The sequence below is a fragment of the Chlamydotis macqueenii genome, chromosome 12 (assembly GCF_036417535.1).
Source record: "Chlamydotis macqueenii isolate bChlMac1 chromosome 12, bChlMac1.mat, whole genome shotgun sequence".
Taxonomy (NCBI): domain Eukaryota; kingdom Metazoa; phylum Chordata; class Aves; order Otidiformes; family Otididae; genus Chlamydotis; species Chlamydotis macqueenii.
The window spans coordinates 22182781-22210544 of NC_141567.1; the positions used below are offsets into that span (position 1 = coordinate 22182781).

Sequence of the window (27764 nt, forward strand, 5' to 3'; positions counted from 1 at the left end):
CAGACTCAGCACGTACTCCCAGGGCGCAGGCGAGTGATGGAGCTGCAATAACTGTGCAGCTTTGTGAAGAGCATGAATTCCATCGGCCCCACGGCGGTCACTGGCACCAGCTGTGCAGAAGGAGCCAGCACGGAGGCTGCCGCTCGGAGCAGGCTAGGCCCCGTGGAAGGTTCCTGCAGCCCACACGCCTGACCCCAGAACACAGGTCTGTTTATTTCGTGACCCGACTTGAGCTGCCCCGAGCTCAACAGCGCTTTAGTTAAGGACTGCAGATCTAGCCTAGCACTCATTTTAATTAATGGTACCTCTCACCCCTGGAGTTCTTTGCCATTTTTGTTCATCAGGACCTTAAAAATATTCCCAGATCAGAGAGTTAAGTAAGTAGTTCCCTTTAGCCTCGCACCATCCACACCTGCAGTTTGTGGACACGCAGGCTGCTTTTCCTGTGTCTTTGTTGTCAGGATCTTTCTTAGTCCATATTCTTATTTCTGTCGAAAGTCCAGTGAGAAAAGACCATTCTTTCCAAGTTTCCAGTGAATTGGTCCCTTCATTTATTTATTCACCTCTCCTTTGCCCAAAAGGTTTGTGAAAACTTTTCTTATTCTCTGTTGTCTTGTTGTCTATCTGCATCCAGCTTTTCCTTCCCTGTCAGCTTAAACTGACTGCCTGTTTCGCTCGAGGCCATTTCTGATACAGGCCTTGCTCTACCAGTCCACTGCCAGAGCACAGCTGTATGATGATGCCTTAGTGTTGGCTTCTGCAGTAAATTATGCTCAATTACACATCAGTCACAGGCTTCCTTCTTCCCTCTACATCTGCAGAGCGTGGTACGTCAGTCCGTTACGTCAAACAGCCTCTGTCTGCGATGGAGGAGGAGTGAGGTGTGTTATTCTAGTACCCCATGTCTGCTTGTACGTGTACCTTTACATCGCTGCGTTCCAGCCTTGCCTTTCGGGAAGCTGCCTTTGTGACTGTGCCTTCGCTTCTCTCCCCCTGAAATCAGCAGAGTGGCTTCCTTGCTACTGCCCTTTTTTGGTGCGGCACAGCTTGTCCTCTTTCCCAAGGAACAAAGCAGGTTACTTTCTGATGGGATCCCGCTTCCTTTGTTCTACAGAAAGAACAATTAGGTTGCTCCTGAACCCAGGTTTCCCATGCTGGCTCATGAAAAAACATTTCCATGACTTCTTTATTTCTTTTACTGCCATCAAAGGCTGATCCTTAGAGCTTTTTCCTCCCCTCTATTTTTTTTTTTTTTTGTTCTGCCAAGTCAAACTGCACTTGAGAGTAACCATGCTCATCTGTTTCAGATGGAGATTATTTTACGTTTACAAGACACGAACCCATCGGAGTGTGCGGACAGATCATCCCTGTGAGTATCTCTACTCGCGCTCTCTATTTATTTTCATTTGAACCAGCTCTCTTTAAAGACACATAAAACACAGTCCTCGGCTATGTGTGTTTTCCATTACGAAAAAGCTGAGCTCATATTGTTGACATATCTTTAACAGCCTCCCCGCAAATGCTTATTTGAACATGCTAATAGGGTTTAGGCTCTGTTATTAGGAGTTAAGTTCTCAAGTCATAGAATTCTCATGATTAAAACAAGCAAAGCAAAACACAGTGTTAATATGCTGTCAGTGGTTATGGATGTTCACACAACTTATGGAAAATTGATGCTTTGCTGTGGTAGTCTTTTATTTATTTAGTTTTTACTGTGATTTAACAGGCTCCTCGGTTCCTGGGAGAATGTGGTGCATTTTAATTCCATTCTTTCCTGCTATTTCTTTTACAAGGCTGGAGGAGAAAAGGAAACTCCAGGAGACATATCACTACAATTAACATTGCGTAGCTAATAAAAGACATGAAATGTTTTATTTGTTATGAGAGAGAAACACGGCATTTCATCAAATCTAATACTCCCCCTACACCCCGATATACAGCCTTGCTGAAGCTGCATGGGAATTACCCTGCGAGGCTAACTTTTTCAGAAAAAAAAACAGTGAACTGGCTTTGGCCAAAATTTCAATGGGAGGCTCGCGTACAGCTAATAAAATATTGTCTTGACAAAGCTCTGGGTAACTAGTCAGGCCATTCTCTGAAATTGTTGTTGATGTTGTTTTTTCATTTTGTTCACGTTAACCACAAAGCCACTAACCAGCAACACAAGGCAATTCCATGAAAAGAGGACCAGCCAGAAAAGTTTACTTTAATCATGTTAAGCCTTTTTTATATTTGTTGTTATTCCGTATCTTTGTTAAGGGGTGGCTAAGGTGTTCCCTAGAAACTCAGAGAAATCTGAAAACAACTCGGAGAGTCTGTGGCTACACCCGTCCTGCGAACACCTACACGCGCTCCTGACTTGACTCACAAGTGGTCCTTGTGGATGAATGATTCCACAGCTCTGTCCCCCTTCCTCAGCCAAGCATGTGCATAAGCATTTGCGAGATGACAACCCCGACACCTAACCCCGAAGCTGCTGGACATCTCTTCGGCTTGTCTCATTGAGCTTAACTGACAGATCTGTTGAAGAAACTTGGCCCCAGGCTGAACATTGTGCCAAAAGCAGGATTTATTTAGTTTAGACTTGTAAAACTCTTTGTTCAGGGTACACAGCCATCTACCACACTTGTTCATTCTCCCCCCAAGTTTGTCCTCCAGGACTTCGGCATGGCTGTTCTAACATACGCATCTGTTCTAACACTGCTGCTGATCTGTTCCATATTTCCTTCAGCTACCAGCCACAGAGTACAGCCCCTGGCCGCTGCGTGCGCTTAGCAAATATGTTATTGCAAAAATAAAACTAAACAACAAGCCTAACACTAAACTCCTCATCCTCTTTCACGTCCTAGCTTCCCTACTTCACATGCTCTTTGGCAGCTTTGTAGCATAAACAGGGCTGTATATGACCCTATAAAACTGGTTGGAGCTCTCCTTGCCGGGCCATTAGACGTGCGGGCTGTCAGCACGCTCTTGGCCCTACAGCTCCCCTCCCAGGTTTATATACTGGAGATGGAATTAAAACATCACTTTGTCTCCGGAGTTTATAAACAACTGAGGGAGTAAAAAATAGGGTGTTCGGTGAAGGAAAGACAGTTGTGTATTTTTTCAAGCTAGCCAGGGGCTAGAGAGATGTCTGTGAGAGTGGCAGCTGATATGCATCAGGCAATAACATGTTCTTGGCCAGGGGTTGGCTCGTTGTGACTGATATTTTCTATTTTCTTTCCAAAGGAGACTATTATTTGCATTTATAAGAGTGATGGTGCAAATGCAGTTATTTTATTACTCTGTCATTTCCACTGAGATCAGCGGGACTATCCACTTACCCTGTTAGGATCAGGGCTTGATGCAGAAAGCCTTGTTACGCTTGTCTTTATCCACAAATTGCTCGTGCATCAAATTAATATAATTCACTACATCTGCTGCTGCAGTTAAATGAAGCTGAAATTAATGATGATACAAAATTTTAGATCAGCAAAGACTGTTTCACATCTTGTTTTTTACTGTTCTTTTAACGTCTTCCATAAAACTTGCTTAGTAAGAAGTTTTCAAGAAAATGAAATGCTTTGACTGAGCCTGGACATTTCTGGGTTTTCTACTGTAATCCCATCAATTAAGGATTATATAATTTTGAATTTAAATTTGATATCTTAAGATGTATTCAAAGATTGGAAATTTACATCAAAAAATGCTTCAGCATGAACAAACACTTCTTTCTAAATGTATCAGAAGCAAGAACTATTTGTCATGGGGGAATTTGCCAATTGCAAAACAGTAAATGAAATAAAAAGTTGTGACTAAAGAAATTAACAGATAACAGAAGATGCTTTATGAAGACTGTGGGTGGGGGCTGTATTTCTTTGAACAGGAGAGAAAGAACTAAAAGGTCACTGTTGTCACTTTCTTAATGGCAGTAATTAAAAACAACAACAAAAAAAAAATCCTTGCTTTGTGCTGGGAAAGATTTATGTTGAGGATCAGCCTGAGAAATAAGTGAGGTAGCAGCTTGACATCTTGAAAACAAAACAGCACCGCAATATTTTTCCATCTATCAACTTTTATTTTTTCCTACAGTGGAACTTCCCCCTGCTGATGTTTGCATGGAAGATCGCTCCAGCTCTGTGCTGTGGCAATACAGTAGTTATTAAACCAGCAGAACAAACACCACTCAGCGCTCTCTATATGGGAGCCCTCATCAAGGAGGTAAGAATAATTGACAGGAATAATGTCTCCGTCTCTCCTTGCGGGGAAGGAACCACCCGCGCAGGCCTGGTTTAACAGGCTCTGTCAGTTTTCATAAATCACACTTCCCTTCATTCATTCCTGTTTTGACAGGCTGGCTTTCCACCAGGAGTTGTCAATATTTTGCCAGGATTTGGTCCAATTGTTGGTGCAGCCATAGCATCTCATGTCGGCATTGATAAAATCGCTTTTACGGGATCCACTGAGGTAAGAGGATGCACGGATATGTTACTGTAAAATGTGAGTAAATACCCAGGGAGACTGTACTGAGTTCTTGTGCTACACTTCTCACTGTCACTGAGTAAAAAGAGCTGCATCTAAGTAACAGTGGTCTGAACTTGCGTACTGCAGTCCTCCCAAAGCAGAAATGGCTCCTTTCCTCCGGCCCCTGCTGTGCTCGGCACCTCAGCACAGGAGATACGCCTGGAAAAATATTGCTGGGATTTCCTGTGGGCTTATGAGGATGTGAATCACATGCAAGTAGGCAGAACATCCCGTGTATATCACAGCACACATAAATGCTGCTGTAGCATCCATAATTTGTGTCTCTTGGCATACGCCGGGAAAAGGGGAGAGGAAGGGGGCAAACTGGGGCAAACGCACTTCGACTTTGCTGCTGCATTCAAGGATACTGGGGATGAGGGGGATGTCTGCAAAGGAAGAAGTGCAGGGAGAAAAGGAGATTGTCCGAGGGGTCTGCTCCAAAATGATAGAAAGAAGCTGGCCGGAAGGGGAAGGGAGTCAGTTGTCTCCTGGATGCCAAAATGTCTTGCTACGAGTCTATGGTGCAGATGTTACAGAGGAGGCGCAGTCTGAAGACGAAGGCTGTAATCTGCAGAAAGAGTAACGCATCCCTCAAAACTGAGAGTGCGCCTTGCTCTCAAATACGTGCCAAGCCGGCTGTTATCAGGGCTGGGGTGGGGATGATAGAGGTACTCCAGACTGAAGTCGCAGGAGAAGGGGCCTTATCTCATCGTCTGAAGGCAGACAGAAAGGAATCTCAGTGGGAGTTTCAGGGCTGGTTATATTTAGAGAGTGCTAAACCCAGCCCTTTTCAATTCAAAATCTGACAAACTATTGTATGGAGGGAGCTAAGCCCCAGGGATCCCGTCTCTCTCTGAGACGTCTGACTCCCACTCGTGGCAGCGGGAGGCTTTGTGCAGCCCAGGGAGACTGCTCTTCACAGGGAGTCAGTTTGGTTTTCATTTGAGTCGATAAATTCACTGACCAGGCAGCCCTGGGTATCGCTGGTGGGCCCAGGGTCTGCAGAGACCGGCTTAATTACTTCAAATAAATTATTCTGGTGGAATTATCCTGTACCCAAGTTTGGAAGTCACCATACGGGAGCCTAAATGGCCAGTAAAAGGTAGCTGCAGTCCTATACCTCATTTGTACACACAGAGTTGTTTTGCAATTACGATATGCCTGTACATTAATTTTTATGGCAATTTTAGATTAGAATATACACAGGTTACTTTCGAAGTCAATGGCAAGCATCAGATCTCAGATTATTCTGTGGAATTACTGTAGTCATTACATCTCCTGTAACCAATTTATAATAGCATCCTGGAATATTGAAAACTTTAATATGAGCTGATTACCCCCCATAAATTAAGTTGAAACAATTGTTTTCATAAAGATATGTGGTCTCTGTTAAAGATAAATATTCTATTATACAGGATGTTGCACTGTTTGGAGGAGGAAAAATACAGATGGGTTAGGTTTCAAAGTTGTCTTTTGTAGCCAAAATAAATTTTTATTGTAGTTCCAGACAGCTTTAGTTTTAATAGGCGTTTAAACTCCAAAGCTGTGGGTTTTATACTAACTCAGTGCCTACCTTTAAAAGCCTTACTAATAGGAAGTGAAAAGCATTACGGAGATGAAAAAGCAATTCTCTAAGAACCTAAAGCAGGAACAGATGGAACGTTTTAATGCAGAGTTAGTGTAAACTATTCCATATTGTTCCTGATTTCCTGTAACACTGGATTTTTGTAACAGCAAGTCAACATTGTAAGATTTTAAACACAGTGCCGTGATACGAGCTGTGCTATAGCATCTTTGACTTCTCCAAAACAAGAGTTCAGTCTCTAATGAAATGATAATGGAAATATTGTGTCTCTCGGGTCTTGTCTGAGGCATGTCAACTGTACGCTCCAGCGATGGGGATTTCCGATGGCCCTCAGATATACGAATGCCGCCATATCGGCTTCCATTCCCCCGCTCCATCCAGGTGCTCGTTAGGGCAGCTAATACGTTCAACTTGAGCGAGCTAATGGTAAAACCTATCACCTATCGGTACAAAAGCAAAGAACTTCAAGTTGAGATGTCTGAAGCACAGGTTTTTCTTAAGTTTTCACCATGCAGTTCTTTTGTAAAAAAAATACAAATTCCTGACCTTTGAAGTAAATACTTATGGCTAATGAAATCTCCCCATTTGCCTGTAAAAATCACAAAAGTCAGGCTATTATTATCTATTTCCCACAAAGTTTTTTGAAGGCAGAAAGGAGGCTGCTCTTCCTACAAAAAATGTAACGCTAATGTTTTCCAAAATTTGTAGAACCAATCCATAGAAATATGAGCCAGAAGGCCAAGTTCATGACTTTAACTCAACAAAGCCTAAAAATGTTGTGCCTTCTTAGATTCCAGCAGCGTTCGTGGCTTCTCTGCTTGCTTTGGTCTATACTTCAGCAGCTTGCTTGGTATGGGCATTTTAACAATTTTATTTTTCCTGTGTTTTTTTACTGAACCAGGGCTAATCCACAATCCTCCTTAATTACAGCAATCTCCTCTCAGGCTTCACTGACACATTTTTTTCCTCATCTTCCACAATCAGGTGAAACTTAACCTGCCCAAACCAATCTTTCTTCCAGCCAATCTGACCATGTCAACGCTTGCTCCTTGTTTTCCTACCTTCCCTTGAAAACCAACAATCAGTTTAAATATCTCATTACGCCTTACTGTATTTCTCCCTGGTCTTTCCGGTCCCTTGCTGTAGGGTGCAACTTTCCCTCACCGGGACCGTGGAGTGGTTCTGGAAAGCTCAGCTGTCTCCCACACTATCCCAGTTGTTCACTCGACATGCCTTTCCGTTTTACTCTGCCCCTCTCAGCCTCAGCTCTTCACTGTTTCATGGATTCCTGTCTATTTGAGTTCTTTTTAAAAAATTACTAGAAACAATTTAATTAAAACTCAGTCATTTGTATTTTCTGAGCTTAAAAGCAGGTCCAGACTCAGGCTGTCTGGCTTAGCCATGTGTCTGCTGTTGGGCTGCAGAGCTCAGAAGTACAGGAGAGGTTATACAAGTCTCCTGTCTTCCCCAGTTGAAGGAACAGTGGAATTCCAAGACAAGAGCTTATTTATTTCCAAGACAAGAGCTGATGAGGGGACAATTTTTACATGTATCTGAAATGCACAGTGGTTCTTCATATTACCTTCTTATTTTCTGAAAGAACTTTTGCCAAGTAGCAAAGGCAAGACACCAGAAGCTGCTTCACTCTTCGTTTGCCTTTATTTCCTCTCAGATCTGAGTATTCCGTTACAGGCTTTGCAAATACGGCCATGCTGACTGCTGTGAGCGGTCTGGCCGTGCCTGTATATTTGTGCTCCATTTGAACAGAATAGTTGGGTGCAGTATGCTCTGGGCTTAAATTTAGAGATTATTATGGAGAGCAAGAAGTTATACATTTCAAATATGTGCATTAAAGCACTGCCTGGATTAAAAAATGTATTTTGCTTGCTGCAAAAGTTTAATGAGTTCTAATAGCTTCTGTTCAAAACCAAATGTGTTACCTCCAAATCAGAGTGGCTTACAACTCTCTCCAGTTGTTAAACTCTCAAGATGAGAATTACAGATAGCACACAAAACATTTGAAGGCCTGGCCAACAAGAAATGTATTCTAAGTGGCTGGTTTCCACTTTGTGCAACCCACGGCCCATTAAAATGCAGACAGATTAAAGATAGGATTCAGGTCTGTGTTCCTGCCGATCTGTAGAGTAACCCAAATAAATATCCAACAAATTGGTTTGGATGCCTGTGTAAACAAAAGGTCTATAAACAACTGCAATAAACCCCAGCAAAGAGTCTGCATTTTGCTTGGCAGAATGTTTTCTTTATGCACTTAGATTAACAAACCATGATCTCATCATTAGTCAACAAGATACTAGAGAGACCATCAAAGCAAACTACAGGAGAGTCGAGATTGATTCATGCCAAACAAATGTTTGTAGCTAACAGCTGTATTACCACTGATTCTAATTTACTCAGCAGGACTCTCCTTTCATTTCCGAAGTGAGATGAATGTCCCGATGCATGATGTAGACAGAATGTCTACCTACTGCATGAGCAGTGGGTTGTGTCGGCTCTTCTGGATCACACAATCTCTTGCTGGTTTTGGATATCGTGAAGATTTCCATCCTGGCATTTTCTGCTTTAGCAAGAAGAATCCCGAAGGTGATTGGACCTGCTCTGAGAAGTGTTAGCTTGCTACATGCATGCCCTGTTCAATGTAAGGAGGATTTGTGCCTCCTCAATGAAAAGTAGTCATTTCCCTTTTCCTTCCTTGGTGTTTTTGGTAGAATTCAGGGAGCTCTCCTTGCACAACTGTTGTGCCTCTTTGCCATAAAAGATACATGTCAAAAGGATTCACCGTCCTAAAACTGAAACAGAGTGGTGTATCAGCCCTGTCCAAGTTAATAAGAGTTTAGCCACGGACTTGCACGGGGCCAGGATTTAACCCAAGGAACAAATGAGCCTTTTATAGCTTAGGATTCTCTCCCAGAGTTTCTGTTTGGGATTGCCTTTTCACTTGTGCTGCGCTATTCATATGCTCTTTTCCGGGCTGCTCCTCACACAGGGCATTACACAGTCAAAGAAAGCAGCTCTTCTTCATGTCAATATTTCAAAATTCGCTTGTCTTTGCTGGAGACACACCCTGAATGTGCCATGCCATACTAAAATGTTTCTCAGAAAGATTTTGCATCCATTCTGGAATTTTTTAAAAAATCAGACAGAGTAAGCAGCAGCATGGGTTTGAAGGTTTTGCCACAACACTGACATCCGGTGTCTCAATAGCTGGAGAGAAAACTGCAGTTCCAGAAAACACAGAAAACTTCTGTCTGATCATACCATCTCCCCAAAACGTAATCAATCTCTTGTAACTTAAAGCATTTATTATTCTTCAGATGTTCTCTCAGTATCCCAAGAAAGGTATAATAATGAAGATGGGCAGCCCAGTTACTTACAGTGCCTAAGGAGCAGAAGATCCATGGCTCCTCTGTCAATTTTTGCACTGTTCACGGAATCTTTTCATCTACATAGCTTCCTGTGCAGTCTTACCTTCACGGTCTTGTCTGTGGCAGTGTGCAAGAAAATCACCTGCTGTTCAGCGCGGCTGCTGTTCCCCTACGTTCAAGTGTTCCCTAATGGCTTACCCTGGATCTGCCATCACAGAGGAGATTTAGAGGAGGAGATGCCAGACGGAGCTGTAGAAGAAGTGTCACAAACCCTGGACTTTTGCTTTTGACTCATTGGGCTTCCAGTGCTTTACCAGGAACAGGCAAACCCGCCTGTACCATCTAGAAACACTGATTTCTGTCTGAAAACAGAACATTAAGAGACCATGAAAGGCAACAGACTTTTTTGTATTTCTGCACAAAGTATTTAGAATGTGACTGCATAAGCCTCCTCTGGAATGAGACATTAAACTTCCAAACACAGAAGGCATAAATAAGCGGCAATCAAATGTTTTCTGTCACGATACGCTCTCAGTGCCTAACAGCATGCAGTTCCCAGTCCAGAAGCAGACCCTTCCAGGACTAGCCTTCAAATAGCTTTTTTTTTTGCACAGGGGTACCGCAAAACACTGCTTTAATTTTTTTTTGTTGTTATTGTTCTGAATAACAAATTGTTTTCTTTGAGATGGGCCAAATTACATCTGCGTCACCCTCCATGCAGCTTACAAGGTTGCGGTGCTTCACAAGCTATCCAGGGATACTCCTGATATCAATCTTGAAGGCTATTCAAAACCAGGATGGGGAGTCAGGGCTTTCTCTGCCAACATTCCTGCTGAATAATCACACCGCTCCATTATCTGTGGGGGAGTCCTCTCTCCCAGCGTTCCCTCGCGAGGCTGCGCTGCCCGTTGGGAGCTCGCAGATGGAGTGGAGAGACGCCGCAGGAAGCGTGTACTGAAAGAGCAGACAGATCGCAACACCATCGCTTATCCCTTTCATGCTGTCTCTCTCCACGAAGAGAGGGTCGCTCACAAAAGGCTGCCTTTGGCACTGAAGAGCCGCAGCGCTGGTGTCGTCCCTAGGACTTTTCCCAATCCGTAAGTGCACAGGGCACAACAGGAGCCCAGCGAACAGCAATGCCGAGCAGCATGAGCCCCGCCGCCCTGATGTCCACGGTGATTTCTAAGGGGAAGGACACTGTGAAGCTGTCCCTTAAGTTTATACTTGGGAACTTGACAACAACCTCCCTGTGTTAACAACACTCTGGTCCATATTTTTCCAAATTAACACCGCTATCTCCAAGCGCTTTGCACTGTAATATTTGCCGTATACATAATAGTTGGACTTGCGTATCTGGCAATCACTTGTTTGCACAGAATCCTGTCAAAATCTTTACTTACACGGAGAGAAGAGTTTTGGCATTCAAGTGGTAGAGCGGAAGGCAGAGAGATGGTGGGCTGGCCACGTTGCTCTGGCTGCCTTGGTCTGTTCTGTGGATTTTTGAGAGGCAGGAGGTGGTGGTTGTCCTTTGAGAGAGGGAGGTTCAGAGCAGTGAGGGTGCGAATGGCATTGGCTGGCACTGGCGCTCTCGCTGGGTTCCAGTGTGCATTTTCAGCAGGGTTTGAGGGACTGGAATTTCCAGATGACGTGCTCCATGTATGCGGTGGGGGTGGAGGGCAGAAGGAGTCCTTTTTCCTGTTCACTTCTGGCTGTCAGTCAAACACAGCAATAAAATCAACTCCAATTAAGGGGATATGCGAGGAATTTCTCGATAATGTCAACAATCCATTCCATCCATACAGGGGTAAAGAAAAGAAGGTAATTTAAATTTTTTTTGAAGAAATAACCTCAGTCACACTCGACTGTGCTATCACCAGATAAACAGTTAATCACAAAGGTACATGAACTGGTTGACAATTCCTTCATTATCCTGTGGGGGTTTTGCTTTGTTTTTTCTGTGGGGGCCCTGGTTTCTGTTTCATTTGCTTTCTGATTACTCCAGTGCTGACTTAACTTTCTCCAGCAGACTGCCTTCAGTTCTCTAAGAGGTTCAGCTTCTCATCCATTAACCCCTTCCTGGAGGGAATCTCACTCACCTGACCTTAGAAATACAAAGCAGACAGGGAGACCGGAGTACTGCGTGGAGAAGAGCCCAGCTCTGGACTCACTCACATCGCACCTCACATCTAACTTTCTGTGTGACCTTAAAACTTGTCCCAGTTAAAAGAAAGCACTTAATCAAGGTTGTCAAGCATCTCAATATTCAATAGATACTTTTAATCCTGTGTTTTGCCATGTAGGGGCCTAAATCTACCTGTGAGTACTTCCTCAGCTGAGAAACGGGCATAGTTACAGTGCAACAGTGTAAAGTCTGATCTATTTTGGATTCATTGATCCAGGGACGGGAGAATTTCCAGGGAGCACAGCTGCCTCTCTGACTGTACTGACGTGGAAACACGTCAAATACGTAGCTGTCAGATTGCTGCCCCGTTTAACCCACCCTCGTGTTCCTTGGCAAGACCTGCACTTTGCGGCTGCTCCAGCCACAGGGCTGCATTCTGCTCCAGCCGACCCCACAATCCACAAAGACATTTTGGAAATAAACCTCTTCGTAATAGTACCTAAAAACCCTACGAACATGCCACTAGTTTGGCTGGAAGTAATTCTAGTTACACCAGTTTCAGATCTTTAATTCAGCCCTCCTGAAGCACCGTAAAAGAAAGCCCCAAGCCATTTTCACATAGATACCATGGGGTGAAGGGCACAAACACTTTGTGCTGAGCCTTATCCCCTCTCAATTTCTAGAAAAAAATTCCTGGAAAGCTGTCCACTGCTGATGAGGATCTGTTTGGACTGAAGAACCTGCTGGATTATTTAAAGCTCTGTTCCAGTGATAGCCAGCATTGGCTGTTAACGCGCACTGTGTGACTGCGTTCCCTGTAAAACGTGTCTCCATTTCCTTTCAGGTTGGGAAGCTGATCCAAGAAGCAGCTGGAAGGAGTAATTTGAAGAGAGTTACACTGGAGCTGGGTGGGAAAAGCCCAAACATTATTTTTGCAGATGCTGATTGTAAGTCAGCACTTCCATATTTTTCTTAAAAACATGTTTGTGTGGTGTCTTTTTTTTTTTTTTTTTTTCATTTTAGGGCATATCTTTCACACAAAGTGACATGGGCTAGTACAGCTATATGTAATTGTACTTTTTAATCTCACAGAAGCAGCCTAAGTTGTGATATTTTTTAAAAAATGACAACATTTGCACCTGCAGATTCACAGACAATGAGAAAACAGAAGAAAGTTGTAGCTAAGCACATAGAAACGGTGTTACTCGCTCCCATACACATTTGTCATCCCAAACTCTGCAGCAAGGTGCTTCAGTGCTTTGAATCTGGAAATTCTGTGATTTTTTTGCTTCACAGCAATTATAAAAAGGGAGAGCTTTGTTTTGTAGTAGCTATAAATGGAGATTATTCCATTTTTTAAATTTTCACAACTGAAGAATTGTGTAGTGAAATATCCTTATTGCTACTGCCAGCAGGGAGCTGAAGATTTTGGCAGCTGGATGATGCTGTGCAGCTGAGATTTTTGGCACCTGAGAAGGTACAGGACAGCTGTTTAGGACAGCATTAAAAACATGAACTGGAAGTTTCTGCTGAAATGGTCAGCAATGAAAGAGTTAAAAGCGTTGATATCTAAACTGTCAGCAGGAGGTTTTGAAGCTAGCACCCCGTTAGGGTGATGGGACAGTTCACGCCTTGCTTTGAGCCCTTGTTTCAGGCAGCTGCAGGCACACTGTACTGGTACTCCATGTGTTTTCTGAGAACCTGTAACCCAAATAAATGGACAAATAAGTCTTTTAATTTAAAAGGAGAAAGTGAATAGAAGAATGATTCTGAATGGTGTGAATTACAAGCGTTGGTTCCAATCCTATATGTGTTCTCGAAACTTTAAAGAAAACTTGAAAACTTTCAGCAACTTTTCTACGTAGAAATGTTTTACCAAATTGGGGGTCTAAATTACGGCCACAGTCATGCTGGTGAGCAAAAAGGGCTGGAGCCAGATGCAAATCTTACAGCCTTCCACCCCAGCTACTCCATCTTCCACCAGAAATCACCACATCTCAGATGTCCCTAACGTACCAACTCTGACCAGACTGCCTGAACCGTAGTTTATCCGTGACTTGCTGTATCTGCCAAATCAGGTTGAGGACCTGGCGAGAAGTTGCAGGCAACAGGGGAATAACGGGGCACAAAGCAGAGCACGGTCTTCTTCAGGACTGTCTGTCCCGTAGTACATCATACTGAAGCTCTCTGGTCTTCCCGTAATACAACCACCAGCACTTGAGATTCAGCCTCCAAAGCTCAGATTATTTCAGAACAGCAGCCAGTTTGCTCACCGTTCCAAAGGAGCTGTTTGTTCTGTCTGAGGAACACCAAAAGTGTGCCAAAAGTTAGCAGAAAGCATGACAAAGCTGTTGAAAGTTTAGTCGACCAAAAAACCTGAGAAGAATGGTTAGAGGCTCTCGTGGTGAAAAGCTGAGTTAGCAATAGAGAAAGAAACATCAGTTAAGCGGTTCTGGTGTTTTCAGTCTCCATGGAGCTGCCTGGGAAAATCTGAGTGCGGTCCAGGGAACACCCTGTGTAATTTTTTTTCACAACCACGCTGAGGGCAGAATAAGACATTTCTCTTAGATGGAGTGGTTTAGGATGTGCTGAAAGTAAAGCACTGTTGCTTTGTTTATTCCGTTGAAAATTAAACTTTAAGCACTGTTCCAAAGTGCTACAGCTGCTAATGGAGGTGCTGCAGGGCGTCGCTGTTTAAGGACGAATTCAGTGTTCATTCAGTCTGGTCAGCTATTGCACCCCGTGGGAGAACTCAGCTCTGAATGTCTGACTGTGACTGGACCCTCTCTCCTGCTTGGACCGTGGATGTGGTAGTTGTACCTCCAAGGAAGTCAGCGCAGAAATCAAGGCTTGATTGTTCTATAATTGACCTGTGTTTTTAAAGCCTTATTTGCTCACCTGTACAGGCCAGAGATGTTTGTCTTGTAGAATAATAATCTGGCTTTTTGAGAAGGATCAGTCTTGCCATTATCAAAGGCAAATTCTCTCAAGTATTCGGTTGGCTGTAATTCTCACGCAGGCAGTATTGAACCAACTTGTGATCACAGACAAATGTTCCCCTCCTCTACTGATCCATCCAGACAGACTTCTGCAATGTGGGGCAGAATCTGCTTCCTAGGGTCTCTTGAGTTTTAGTTGATAAATTGCATGTTGCTGGTAGGTAAGACCTTGGTGAAGCTGTTCTTGCGTACCCTACCCCTATAGATGCTAAAGCACTGTCTTGATTTAATCTTTGCAGCGGGATATTAAGCAATATTTTGTTGCTTGTGTCACGAAATGGCATGTGGAATTTATTACCTAGGGACTCCTCTTTACCTAAATGGTGCCTGAAGTCCCAAGCGGTCCCTTGCAATCTAGTGTTTCTGAACCAGTTGTATCCCTCCAGTACAGCTGTGACCAGAGTGGAATAAATGGGGGAAAAATCAACTGTAGACATGTTTAAAAACTCTGTATTTTCACTGGGATTGTAACACAAAATGAAATTAATCATCTTCATTTATGACCCGCCACAACACTAGTATGTTTTGATTTGGTCATTGTTTTGGTTTTTTTAACCAAATCCTACTTCTGCTTTGAAGTTTTGGGAATGTGGCACTATGTAGTACACATGGCACTGGTGTGTCCGTGGTGTCTGATGTAGCACACATAGCAGATGTGTCCGTGATGTCTCAGAGCAACGTACGCTGTCTTGGTTTTCCAGTGGACTACGCTGTGGAACAAGCTCACCAAGGGGTCTTCTTCAATCAAGGTCAATGCTGCACCGCAGGCTCACGGATTTATGTGGAAGAGTCAATCTATGAAGAGTTTGTTAGAAGAAGCGTAGAACGTGCGAAGAGGAGAGTTGTGGGGAGTCCTTTTGACCCAACTACAGAACAAGGCCCACAGGTAAAGGGGTAGTGCTTGGGCTCTGTAGCCCAGAAGGTGCTTGGAAGCGTTTAAACTCTGCTGGTATAGAGGTCAGTCCGTGCAGACCCACTCACCGTCCAGGGGAGCTGGCATGATAAGCATTTCAAAGTTTAAAATTCTAAAGGCGCAGATAATCCGTGCATCTCAGAGGTGTTTCTTGTTAAGTAAAAACTCTCACCTTAAGTATCCAAAAGTTTGCCTCCCAGCTTTAACAGCAAGATTCTGTTCTTTAGTCCCCAGGACACAGCTGCAAAGTGTGAGAAGCTCTCAAAAGTCTCTGTGGGCGCTTACCTTCCAGAACTGCCTACAGCCAAACCTGTGCCTGGGAACCACTAGAGAGACAGCAATTCTAAGCAAAAGATGGGCAGAATTAGAAATAGGTCTTTAGAAAATGTTCCTGCCACTAGTAACCAGCTTCTTCAGGAAGTTAAACTGGGGCAAAAAACTAATGATCCGCTTTGTTTGTGCTTACAAACCAGATTGCTTAGCAAGAACATGGGTTAAGCCACACAAGGGGCACATCCTGAAGAAGACACAGCCCCAGGCTTCACGCAGCAGCTGTTTGAGGATATTTGGCATCTCAAGCTCAGAGTAGTGAATATAAGGATGAGTTTACTCACTGGGATATGATTTGCCTGAAAAACCAATTTTAACTTGGTTGCAAAGTCTGCAAGTCAAACGGCTTCTTCTGTCTTTCAGATTGACAAGAAACAATACAACAAGATCTTGGAGCTGATTCAAAGCGGCATTACCGAAGGAGCAAAACTTGAGTGTGGGGGTAAAGGGCTGGGAAGAAAGGGCTTCTTCATTGAACCCACGGTGTTCTCCAATGTCACAGATGACATGCGGATTGCCAAGGAGGAGGTACCCACACACACGGGCACGGTCATTTTTGAATGTCCTAAACATGGGTTTTTTTTCCTTTTGTTTACTTCCCAAGACAAAACCTTTAGAATGAAAATTACCACTATATATTATTTTTTTTAAAAAAAGAAAAACGTAAAATCTTTTCAGAGCTCCTTACGCACACAGCAGCTGATGACACCAGTTGAGTAAAGAAGCTCAGCCTCTGCCGTCGGCTGTAGAGGCTGAGACCTCAGAGAAGGATGGATGAGTCCCACTGAGGCAACCGCTTTGGGAAATCCATGCAGCTTCACAGACGGCTGCTATCACTGTTCAGTGTTGCTGTGGGAATTTGTAAAGGGTAGCACAGGAGAGAGAAGACAATTAAAAAAGCAGAATAAAACAGGAATAAAATGCCTCTGAGTGGGCTGGTTTACTAATTAGTGATTAACCTTTCTTGCAGATTTTTGGGCCTGTTCAAGAAATACTGCGTTTCAAAACCATGGATGAAGTTATAGAGAGAGCCAACAATTCTGATTTTGGGCTGGTCGCCGCTGTCTTTACAAATGACATAAACAAGGCTCTGACGGTCTCCTCAGCAATGCAGGCCGGGACGGTCTGGTAAGGCAGAAGTTATCCCACTCCTACTCTGGGAGATAAAGAGTTTGACTTGCTATTGTTAGGGCACCTCAGTTTTGCACCCTTTGTCTGAAAAATGTTTATCTAGACCATCCCAGTGGTGAGTCACTAACCAAGGTACGGAGCAGCTGTAGGGAGGCGTTGTGGCTCTGCTCACTGCAGGTGAATGCTGTTGGAAACTGGGAAGCACCTTGCTTCCCCTTAGCGTGGCAGCCACGCTGCTGAGTGGCATCACTGGAACCAAACAGAGTGGAGCAGAAACGATCCTCTCTGTGGAGCAGAGGAATCCTGTGAGGTTTCTGCTGAAGGCACAGAGGTTCACATGCTTTCTGCAGCATTCAGGAACTGAGGGGACACTTCTTGCTAGTCCTTAGAACAGGTAATGCCACTTCTGCAGTTTAAGAGCTTGCAATTTGGTATGTCAAGCCTGGGTTAACTAAGGATCCAGCAGAAATCAAGGAGAAAAAGGACAAATTCAGATCGGATAGCACTGTGTTACAAGCTGGCACAGAGGTATGTCAGCAGATGAACAGTTCACTACTGAAGCTGCGTCCAAGTGTTCGGTGCCCTGCTCCAGTCCTCGCAAGCCAAATCCCATTCTCTTTACGAGTAAGGAGCAGAATGTTGTTTTTGTGGCATAAATCCCTCATTTCTTTTCAACGTGAGACAAGTTTGTTATTACTAAGAGGTAGACAGTGTCCTTAGCTCCAAACCTTTCAGCCTTTCCCCGAGTTGTCCCAGGTGTCTCAGACTTAATGCCTCTTCTGTTCCAGGATAAATTGCTACAATGCCTTAAATGCCCAAAGCCCTTTCGGAGGATTCAAAATGTCTGGCAATGGGAGAGAGATGTAAGTATTACACTGCTGTCTTCTAAACTGTTTTCTACAATTTAATAATATTAGTGAATCTTTCCATGCAAATTAAGATCAGGAAATATTCCCATCTGCAGCTCAGGGCATAATATAAGATGACTCATAATCATTGCCAGTTCTAAATGCAATTGATTTTTTTTTTTTTTTGGACATAGCAGAATAAGTTTCTGGAGTCCCTTCTTATTCTGAAAGGAACTGAAGATTTCTGAGTATTTTTCTGAACTTGTAACCTGTCTTTTCTGTCTTTTCAAATTAACCAGCACTTTTGCAGAAAGATTCTCTTTTTGGCACTGCTGTGTGCTTGCTGACTGGTTTGGTGTACTTGTTTCAGAGTTGTTTAGCCATTCCTATATTTTGCCTTCCTTGCTTTTTTTTCCTTTCTTTGCTTTTTCCTACATGAACTATTATCGGTGCACCTGAATTTTATTAAAATGTTATCTGTCTCTTCCAGATTTATAAACAATGTTAAATGAAATCAGGCCTAGAGAAGGATAGGAAAGTGTGCTTACATCCCTTTCCAAAAATCACCTTCCACTTACAAAGCTTTCTGTCTTTTCTTATTCCGCGTCGAACTGAGTGCCAAAGATTTTGAAACGGAGCTCCACGCTCAAACACTGTCTCATGTACCTCATTTAAACTCTTACCAGTTTGTAGTTCTCCTTACAATCACAAGGAAGCTTAGCAATTGCGTCAGCCCCAGATTGGTTACGCATACGAGGGACTCAATTAATTTTTGTGCGGGGGGCACGTATACTAGATGTGTCTCACCTCAGCTTTCAGAATCGCTTATGGCTAGTGGCAAACTCCACAATAAAACTAAAGTAAGGTCAAACTCTTTAAAACTTTAAATACGTTGAAGTATACAACTGGCTCTATAAAATAAGCTCTATGTAGTCTGAAATATTTTCCCTCATTAGGGAGTGCTTTGAATAACACATTCATGCTATTCTCCACATTCATGAGTTATGAGGTGATCTCACACTGGCATAAATATGTCAGCTCATCTAACTCTTATCATTGTGAAAATATTCCAAAACTACTGAGCTCGCCGGAGCACATGAGTAACTCGACACCAGGAGTGACCCTGCTGACTTCAGGGGGGTTAACTGTGCAAGCAAAATATTCCCATATTGATAGCGTGGAGGTTGTGAAAGGGGGGAAGCAGGCAGCACCCCAGCTCCCATGGAAAAATCTGTGGTAGCTGTACACTCGATTCCCATCTGCAGCTTTGAAAATATTCATCATAAACAACAAACATTTGGCATGGCAATAATCTCCATCGCACAAAGGTGCCTACTCGTGAGTGATCTTTCTGCTCCTTTCAGGCCCTCTTTGATCAGACATTACCTTCTCAGTCACCTCCTCCTCCCGCATTAATATCTCCGTACTTTCGATTAAAATGCCACAGTTTCTCCGATCCCTGTTTTTAAGGGAGACACATTCTACAGCATAAATAATGTTGAGTCAGGCAATTAAAGAACTAGAAAAAAGAAGAGAAAGTGTCCATAAGTGTGTGTGTCACTGCTCAGCTAACACTGTCTTACAGCCAGCTCGCACTGTGCCGCTGTGCTGTCTCTGCTAGCCCTTTATTGTCTGGGACTTGGTTTGCTCCTGCATTTGAATTCTCAGATTTTTATCCCACACGGGGAAAAAAGATGAGCCTGGGAAGTTGAGATCAGCCACACTCATTTTACTCTCCCACAAAACGCAGCGGGGTGTGCGCATACCAGCAGAGAACCGCAGCTCAGGTACACGACACGACTGATTGCTGTTTGCGTGAAGGCTACTTACAATATTCTTGTAGTCTTACAGAAGGCTAAAAGAGGGATTTTTTTTTACATTTACACTTCTTTAAAGATTCTTATCACTACCTGAGTGGTATAAATTTAACTCCTGTAACTAAAAAGCAGCGACTCATCCCAGAGAGCCACGTGTGGCTGTTTTATCCTGGATATCCTCCAAAACTTTGGTCTCTGTCCTCATGTCTTCAAGGGAAAGAGGTGCTATTCTACTTCAGAACTATCCTTTAATGGCATAGGAATTATGGTCTGGATAGCTCTGATATACAGCAGTGCTCAGCTGCATTCCCAAAAAGAAGTGCAAGCAGGAGAACGTTTGGAGTTCTAATTCTTTTCCTTGTATTTTTTCTTTTGAACTGAGGGAGGGAAGAGAGTATGTAGTAGTATGCAGCAGTTTTGAAGACCAGCTTGTTGCACTTCCCTCACACCTACACACCAAGGGATGGCATCATGCAAACTTGAGCCATGGGCTCCTTCCTTTTTCCAGACACAGCCCTTGTTCTCACCCCGATACTGAACTGCAGTCCCAGAAGATCCCAAGTGGCAATAGAACAGGATGTTACTGCTCCCTCCTTCCCTGTATTAGCTGGGGGGACAAGCGACCCCTTTGACTGAGCGCACACTGACTCTTCTGCGCTGAATGCACGGAATAACCCATCTTCCAACCCATCTTCCTGTTCAGCAGGAGCAACTTTTTAACTTTGGAAAGATAACTTGCCTTTGAACTCATCACAGTTGTCCACTTCCAAACTTTTGGCCAGAAAACAAATGCCTAAGGCCCTGAAGCCTGTCTGTGCGAGAACTTACTGGCATTAGTTACTGGGCTCCGCGCGGCTCCCAGTGACAGCTTCCACGGAGCCCTCTGGGAATGGTTCTGCGGCTCAGCTGAGGCTGATAAATAGCTGAAGTTTGGGTCATTCTTTGGAGACAAATCAACCACTTTCTCCTGAAAGCTGGGGGTGGGGTGCTCCAAATCAATGGGAACCTTTCGTATGTCAAAAAAATCTTTACTGATATTTTTCCTTGCATGTTCTTAGACTCTGGTAAATCTTAATGTGCCTCCTGAATCATCAGTCTGTATCAACCACTATGTCATACGTAAAGCTTAGCAAGCCAACAGCACATCAGAAAGTTTTCAGACCTGCAGGTGGAGTGGAATGGCTGGTAAATACTGGTATTTCTGCCCAAATGAATTAACTTTCCAAGGAAGGCTCCTCCCCCAGTGTTCTATTTTGTGTAAACTTTACAGTGCAGAGGTAAATACAAAGTCGGCTCTGCAACCCAGGGCCATACAGAGGGGTTTCATTGCTTTGAACAAGTGGCCCCTCACTCTGCTCTGAAAGCAACGCTTCCCAGAAGCAGGTTCCGAAGAATCCCCCTGAAATATTCTTCATGGTGCAGTTGGCATTAAATTCTGCACAGGGGGATCCAGAGGGAAGGCAGTGTCACATGGGAAACATGCTAACATGATATGCGTGTCAGCACTTTTTAGATTTGAATATCAGTAAGGGAGCAGTATTGAGTGTGTCATGGGGGTGGGGGTAAGAATTTAACCAAGAAACAAATGTCTGTAAGAGCTGGTGGAAAAGAACCCTTGTATGAGTTCATATCGAAGAGACACTCCACTGACTACAACAAAATCTACACAGCTTGCAGAAACACCTGTTTCTTAAGCATGATTCATCCAAAGCAGAAGATGTACCCCCCCAGAGCCATGTCTCCGATGGCTGGGACCCAGCAGGTGGCTAGCTTCTAGCAGCGCAGAGGATCTGCTGGAAGACTGGGAAGAAAAGGATCAGTGCGTTAGGAGTGAAGTTCATCTTCATCCAGGGTTGCGAGTAGTTTCTTTTCCATAGATCTTAGTTCAGACCTTCTCTTTCTTGAGTGGAAATATAAGCAGGGCTTTTACTGGCCAGTGGTGTAGGTCTTGGTGTCTGGACATTTTCAAGGTCTGGAAAGGCCAGTGGCCATCAATTCACTCCCCACAGTTCCATCAACGGACCGAGAGTGTCTCTGGGTTCAATGTCGTTCTGTATCTCCTTACCAAATGCCGGAGCCATCTGTTGTTCCTTTGACCTAAACTGAAACTGCATCTGCAGGTGTTCTGAAAGACGGCATGAAAGGAAAACCTGTAGAAAGTCACAATACAGCAGAATTTTAGGTTGTATCTTAACTTTGTCAAGGAATGGCTTTGCAGGGTTTTGCTTGATAAAGAATTAACGTCTGGTGTAAGCTGATGCTGCAATTTGTTTTTTAGGGGTGAATGTGGATTGAGAGAATATTCTGAAGTTAAAACTGTGACAATAAAGATCCCTCAGAAGAACTCCTAAAATGACAGAGGACCGCGCTGCACAGAAGAGCACGCGATGCCACCCTCTCTATTCCTTACGGAGCCAGCACTCAGGAATACAAAGTGTTACACAATAGATATTTAAGAAATTAAGTTGCAACATATATACTGGGCACAAAACTGCCTCCGTAATGCAAACCAACTCTGCATGTTGTCGTAAAACTCTCCTGAGAATCGTCACAGCTTTATAAAACCAACCATAACGAGAGATAAAACTGCTATTGGGCATCATTTAATAACGGTTTCAGCTGTAAAACTGTTAAATGCAAATGCATGCACACACATTTATCTCTTCTTTAAATAAACAAAATAATTCTTACTGCTTTCAGGTTGCTTTCTCAAACAGACCTGCCTTCTACTGACATTCCACTTTCAGTCAGGGCTTTGCCAGCCAGATTTTGCCCAAAATGCTAGCAAGGAGCAACAAAAATGAAAGACTGAACAAGGCAAAACCTGGTGTGTTGGCAACTTCCCAGTTAGTGTGCTCACATGAAGAGGTCAAACCGGGGAGGGAATCAAACCATCACAGGGACAACAAAATCCACATACTTATCAGTGCGATTCGGCCTTCATGACCCACAGCAATTTGGTTTTCAAAGCTGATTTTCATAATTACTTTGTGTCTTGCTAAAAGCAAAACCCCTCCCTCACTTACAGGAACTGGAGAGCTTTCACCTGCCTGCCAAAAGAGCACAGCACGGCCGGGCAGGAGGTGTTAAGGAGACCAGGAGCAGATCCCAGGGTTTCCCAGAACAGTTCAGCTTTCACTGCTTGTCTAGTCCTGTTCTTGTTGCGGTTGTTGTTTCCACCTTTTTTTTTTTTTTTTTTCTTTTTTTTTAAACAAGTATGTGCACACGCAGACTCCATTTATTTGTCAGCTACTAAACTGCAGGCTGCACCCAGCAGAAGCCCACCTGAGCAGAAGTAAGCTTGACTTTATTGTTGTACTAAACGGTGGTGTGCCATCCTCACCATGCGTGTGAGCCTCATGTGAGCCTGGTACTGACTTTTCAGTTACGGCTGGGGTTTTCTGGCCCAGGACAAAAATATGAGCAAGTTCCCTTAGAAGTGAGGTGTTTAAAACCTGGCACATTATTACCTGCTGCCTGCAGACTCTCTTCAACTCATAACTAACAAACTACACACCATCTCTTTCTCCTTCCCAGCTGCAGAGCTCATCGGTTCCCCCAAATTTGTTTAGAGAGGTTTCATTTTAGGTTTTAACTTAGAATTCAGTACATTTATCTTTAAAGTACAGTAAATCACCTACACTGCGTAGCAACATTATCTGGGGTGTAAGGACAGAATTGTGGCCTCAGGTGTAAGTGCTCAGAACTCCAGACCTGATCAGCAAATCATTTCTGCACGTTCCTAACGCCCTTTCCTCCCGGAGGAGTTCCTCTTGGCTTTGAAGCTGTGTGCGTCCTTCAGCATCCTGCTGGGTCAGGAGAAGATTATCCAGCCCCTTGCAGTGTGGTGGCCCTCGACATTTTGTATTTCCAACTCGTGTCAGCCTGTGTGCGTGGTTTTAAAGCAATACGTATCCACGATGCCGTTCAGAAATGACCGTGCTTTCACAGACAAGGAGATGAATCAAAATATTCCTGAGTTGTTACATGTGAGTGCCACACACTGCTGTTGTAGTGTGTGTCAGAGTGAAGAAAAACAAAATGCAGCAAATAAGAGATTAGTTACCTTTAAACTGCGATATAAAATGTGAAAGGGGAGATTTAAGTTCTGTTCTCCTATTTACTCACAAAAGAAACTTCCTGTGCTAGCAGCATTTACACCGTGTACTCTTTTGTATTCTTTTTGTGTATTTTGTGTGTCTGTGCTTTATTCCCAGTACATTCAGGTTAATAATGTAGAGTTGCCATTTTTTTCAACCCTGTCACTGCAGCTTCATTTGATGTACATGGATTTGTGAAATCCCTTTATAAATGTACCGTCTGCATGGATCCAGCAAAACATTTTCCCAGTCCCCGCAGCTTTTTGTTACAGTTTTTAATCATGTATATAGTTATATGTTATTAAAAAAGTAAAAGGATATTTTCTATGAAGTTTTTTCCATTAAAAAGGTTTAGAGAAAGACTTTAGACTGTGAGACTCCTTTATTGTTGATAGAGCTATAAAAATATTTTTAAAAATATTTTCTTAGCAAAAGATCTGCTCTCACAGTAGCTTTATTTTCCTTTGCAAAAGTGAATGAAGTAAAAGGCCAATTACATTTTTCTGGAATATTATTGCAGCTGTATGAAAAACACTTTGTGAATTGCAGATCTAGGTCATAGCCAAAGTTCATCCTCACCCTCACGGTCATAAAGTTTAGCGATCGGGACAGTTTGAAGTCATTGGAACCAGCGGGGCACCCTTGCGAGCTGCTGCATCACAGCGTGAGTTTTGGATAATGTTTAAAAAAAAAAAAAATCATGATGCCTTTTCTTCCTCTAGTAGATGAGTCACAGAGATGATTAAATTAACACTCACAGCTTTTACGGAGTGGCGTTCTACTTGTCTTCTTTAATTTCAAAATGCTCAAACAGGGGAAGAGGAGAGGGTGAATGTTACTTGACAGCCCGTAAAATTCACCCGGCCAGGTACTACACAGCTCTCCCTCGAGCGATGCCTTTATTCCAGGGTTCCGTTCATTGTCAAGAACAGCATTCCTCTTTGGAAACGGTGCCCACTTGGATAAAGCATCCACTCCGTTTATAAGGCCAAGCTACTGCACTGTACGGCAAGCCGTGGTTGTACCTCGGTGTCACAGAGTAACGCTGCTGGGTTCATCAGTCGCGACAGATAAAACAACTTGACTGAAACAGATGGGATCAAAGTGAATAAAACTGTGAACTCGCATTCTCAGAAAGGAGTGCTGTTCCTGAAAGTCTGGGACATCACGAATACGTTAAGCTGAGTTTCATTTCTATTTAAGTAGTGGCATGGACGGCACTCTGTCACGGGACGGGGAGTGGACAATTGGCATTTCCATATTCCCCCTCTCCCTGACCTGCCAAAGTTCAGGCCGCAGTAGATAAGCGCTCTGCGGAGCCCCAGCCAGTGAAAGTAAAATGTGTCACTGAATGCGTGTACAGGTGTAGTATAGGGCGAGTCTGGAAATAACTGTACGTTTCTTCTGCGAAAAGGGTGTGCAGAAAGGCAAGAAGAATGTCGGGGCTGTGGCCTTCAGACGAAGCCATGGATGTTGACACCCCTTGACCAGCATTCAGGCATTTACTGGTGCCCTGTTACGGAGAACGTGCTTTCTCTTCCTCCCCACAGAGGCCAGGATGAAACAGCTTGCCTTGCCCACGCAGAGGCACTGTGTTATTTCTCAGTTCTGTCCTGGAAAAAAAGAGAAACCATAATAGCAGTGAATTGAGGGCGCCCATTGAGCTGGAGAGGCAGTCAGGGACAAGCCGTACGCTGTGCTGTTTAGGTGCGGCTCTCCGCACGGTCACACCTAGAGCTCTGCAGAGCCACGCTTACAGCCACCTCATGTTTGCATCCATACCTCTCCGTTTACTGCACGCTGAGTCCATCAGCACAGGAAGTTATTTTTCTCATACCAACTTCATCCCACAATGGCCGATGTTCACAGTGCTGTACGCGTCAGGAAGCAGGAACGGCCTCTGTGGCTGTTGGATGCCCTCAGCGTTCCCAACCCTTTCAGGCAGACTTCTCTCAGCACATTAGACTACAGCTGCACAAAACACATCTTTCTTCCTCGTCCTCGTTAAAACACAGTGATTAGCTCTTTCTGTATCTTCACCCTATCTTGTGTCTACCGCGCGCACAGGTATGAAGGAACAGGTGTGTATGGCTCTGCCGGAGAGCTCAGGAACTTCTGAAGCGATGTCAGGGACTTCAGCAGGAGGTCGGGCCATGCCTGGGAACCTGTCCCAACAGCAGCCAGTGCAGGCACAAGGGCGACTTGCCTTTTGGTACAACCAGGATAAGTCACCAGAGCTGTTGCATACTGTCCCTAATTCCCTTAGCTTACTGTTAGAGGGGGAGAAAAAGCTCATCTACATGCCCCTGGGTCACAAGAATGGTTAATTCTAAAGCAGTTCGGCCAGCCGAGTTTAAATCCTGAACCCTCACTAAAAGCCAACCTCATCCCCCGAGCACAGGCACACTAAAGCCCAGTTGCACCATAAAGACCACAACTGTTTTCTTCCGATATCAACAAATTTAAATCCACTCAAACCACTACTGAGAAGAGGGCCTGCACCCACGAGCCACCGCTTCCCTGTGGTGAGCGTTTGCACTTCTCCTTTCCATGGATGAGTTCCACCAAGGAGCAGAGGCTGTCCTGTACCGAGCGCAGCGCGCACACGCTTGGCTGTGCCCACAGCACCAGGAAGCACTCCACGGAACGTTATTTCATCCAGTCTCCGAGCCATTGCCATTGGCCACAATGCCCCAAAGTCTGCAGCGCCCAGGAAGGCCGGGACATCTGCCGGGAGAATCCGGCTTAAGGATTGATGAAGTCTGCATTACTGCAGCCATTCCTTGTACTGTCATTTAATCCTAGTACCTAATATCCGATCCGGCAGTGCCAGGCTGGCTTCGAGGTGTTTTTATCTGCCTGGAGCCTCTTGATGAGACCGGCTGAATAAAGCTGGATTGTGCAGCCACACCAGCGACAGACGGTAAGAAAAGCTCCAGCTGCAGAGGCTGCCAAGGAGGCTGCGCGCAGCAGGCCGACGTAACCCAAAAGGGTGCTTGTGAAATGTTTGTGCTGCTGGCAGGCAGCGCGCTGCCAGGACAGCTCACACATCATGCATTTGCACATCAAATGGAGCTGCCCTGCTCCGAGAGCATGGGAAAGGCCTGTCTTGAACGGCATGTGTCCTACTTCCTAAACATGCCTACTTTACACTTTACACTTGGTTATTGGCCAGACTGAAAGTACCGCAAGTTCCCCAAAGCTTGTCACTCTGCCTTTGAAGTAGAACTGTTTGGATAATGTTTCCTTTGGCAATTTATCTATGTAACCAAGCAGGAACTTGGCCGCACTGGCCTCTCAACAATCCACCGCTAGCTTTTGTCGAAGAAGTCATGCGTTTGTGTATGTGCACTTACTCACAGTTTGATCATTTTTCGTGACCTTGTTTAGCCCCCGCTCCTTCTCCCATACGGTTCCTCATGATGAGGTTGGTGTAGCTTGTGCTGATACTAACTCCCTTCATTTGGGGGTTTTTCCCTGCTCTTTGTATGCCTGGCTGAGTTCCCGTTTCCTACAGCAGTTTAATTAGCAAGGCATTTGTGTGCGGCTCGCTCCTGCTGCTGAACAAAAAGAAAACGCATTTGCACTGCTTCCCCTGGCAGAAGGGCTCCAGCTCGTGGTCCACTGGTTTTCTCAGGCTCTCCTGGGACCACAAGATGGGACACAGAGCAGGATCTCTTGTGAAATTTCTGTTCTTTCCTGCTTTCTGTTAGTCCAAACCCTCTCTCACAGTCTTTGGCACCTGACATCCAATCCTAAAGTACAGTCAGTGTCTGGCAAGGGAGGCCTCCTCTTAGTTTTTCATTTTGAACTTCACAAACACTCAGGTTTCTGGGGAGGATGCTGAATGGAAAGGTACCCCTTGCTCTCACCAAGAGAAAGCAGATGAAGGAGGATGGCTGAAGCATTCCCCTTGCATCTGATGGCCCTGCCACTAGTCAGAACTCAGCGCGTTCATTTGCCGTGACAGCGTGGATCTCACTCGGAGCTGGCTACTGAGGTGCCCTGTCCCCAGGCTGTACGGCTATGGGGA

General features: G+C 44.3%; 1 protein-coding gene across 2 annotated transcripts in view; it reads left to right on the top strand.

Moving 5' to 3' along the window:
• ALDH1A2 (aldehyde dehydrogenase 1 family member A2) overlaps positions 1-24093 on the top strand; it is a 54041-nt gene extending 29948 nt beyond the window's left edge. For both annotated transcript variants that reach the window (XM_086757384.1, XM_010118217.2), the window contains exons 5-13: positions 1308-1369; positions 4072-4200; positions 4333-4446; positions 12438-12540; positions 15294-15478; positions 16199-16363; positions 16806-16963; positions 17755-17829; positions 21910-24093. In XM_086757384.1, coding sequence (XP_086613510.1) covers positions 1308-1369; positions 4072-4200; positions 4333-4446; positions 12438-12540; positions 15294-15478; positions 16199-16363; positions 16806-16963; positions 17755-17829; positions 21910-21982 — 1064 coding nt within the window. In that variant the 3' untranslated portion in view covers positions 21983-24093. The remainder of the gene's footprint in view (positions 1-1307; positions 1370-4071; positions 4201-4332; positions 4447-12437; positions 12541-15293; positions 15479-16198; positions 16364-16805; positions 16964-17754; positions 17830-21909) is intronic.
• Positions 24094-27764: the final 3671 nt, after the last annotated feature.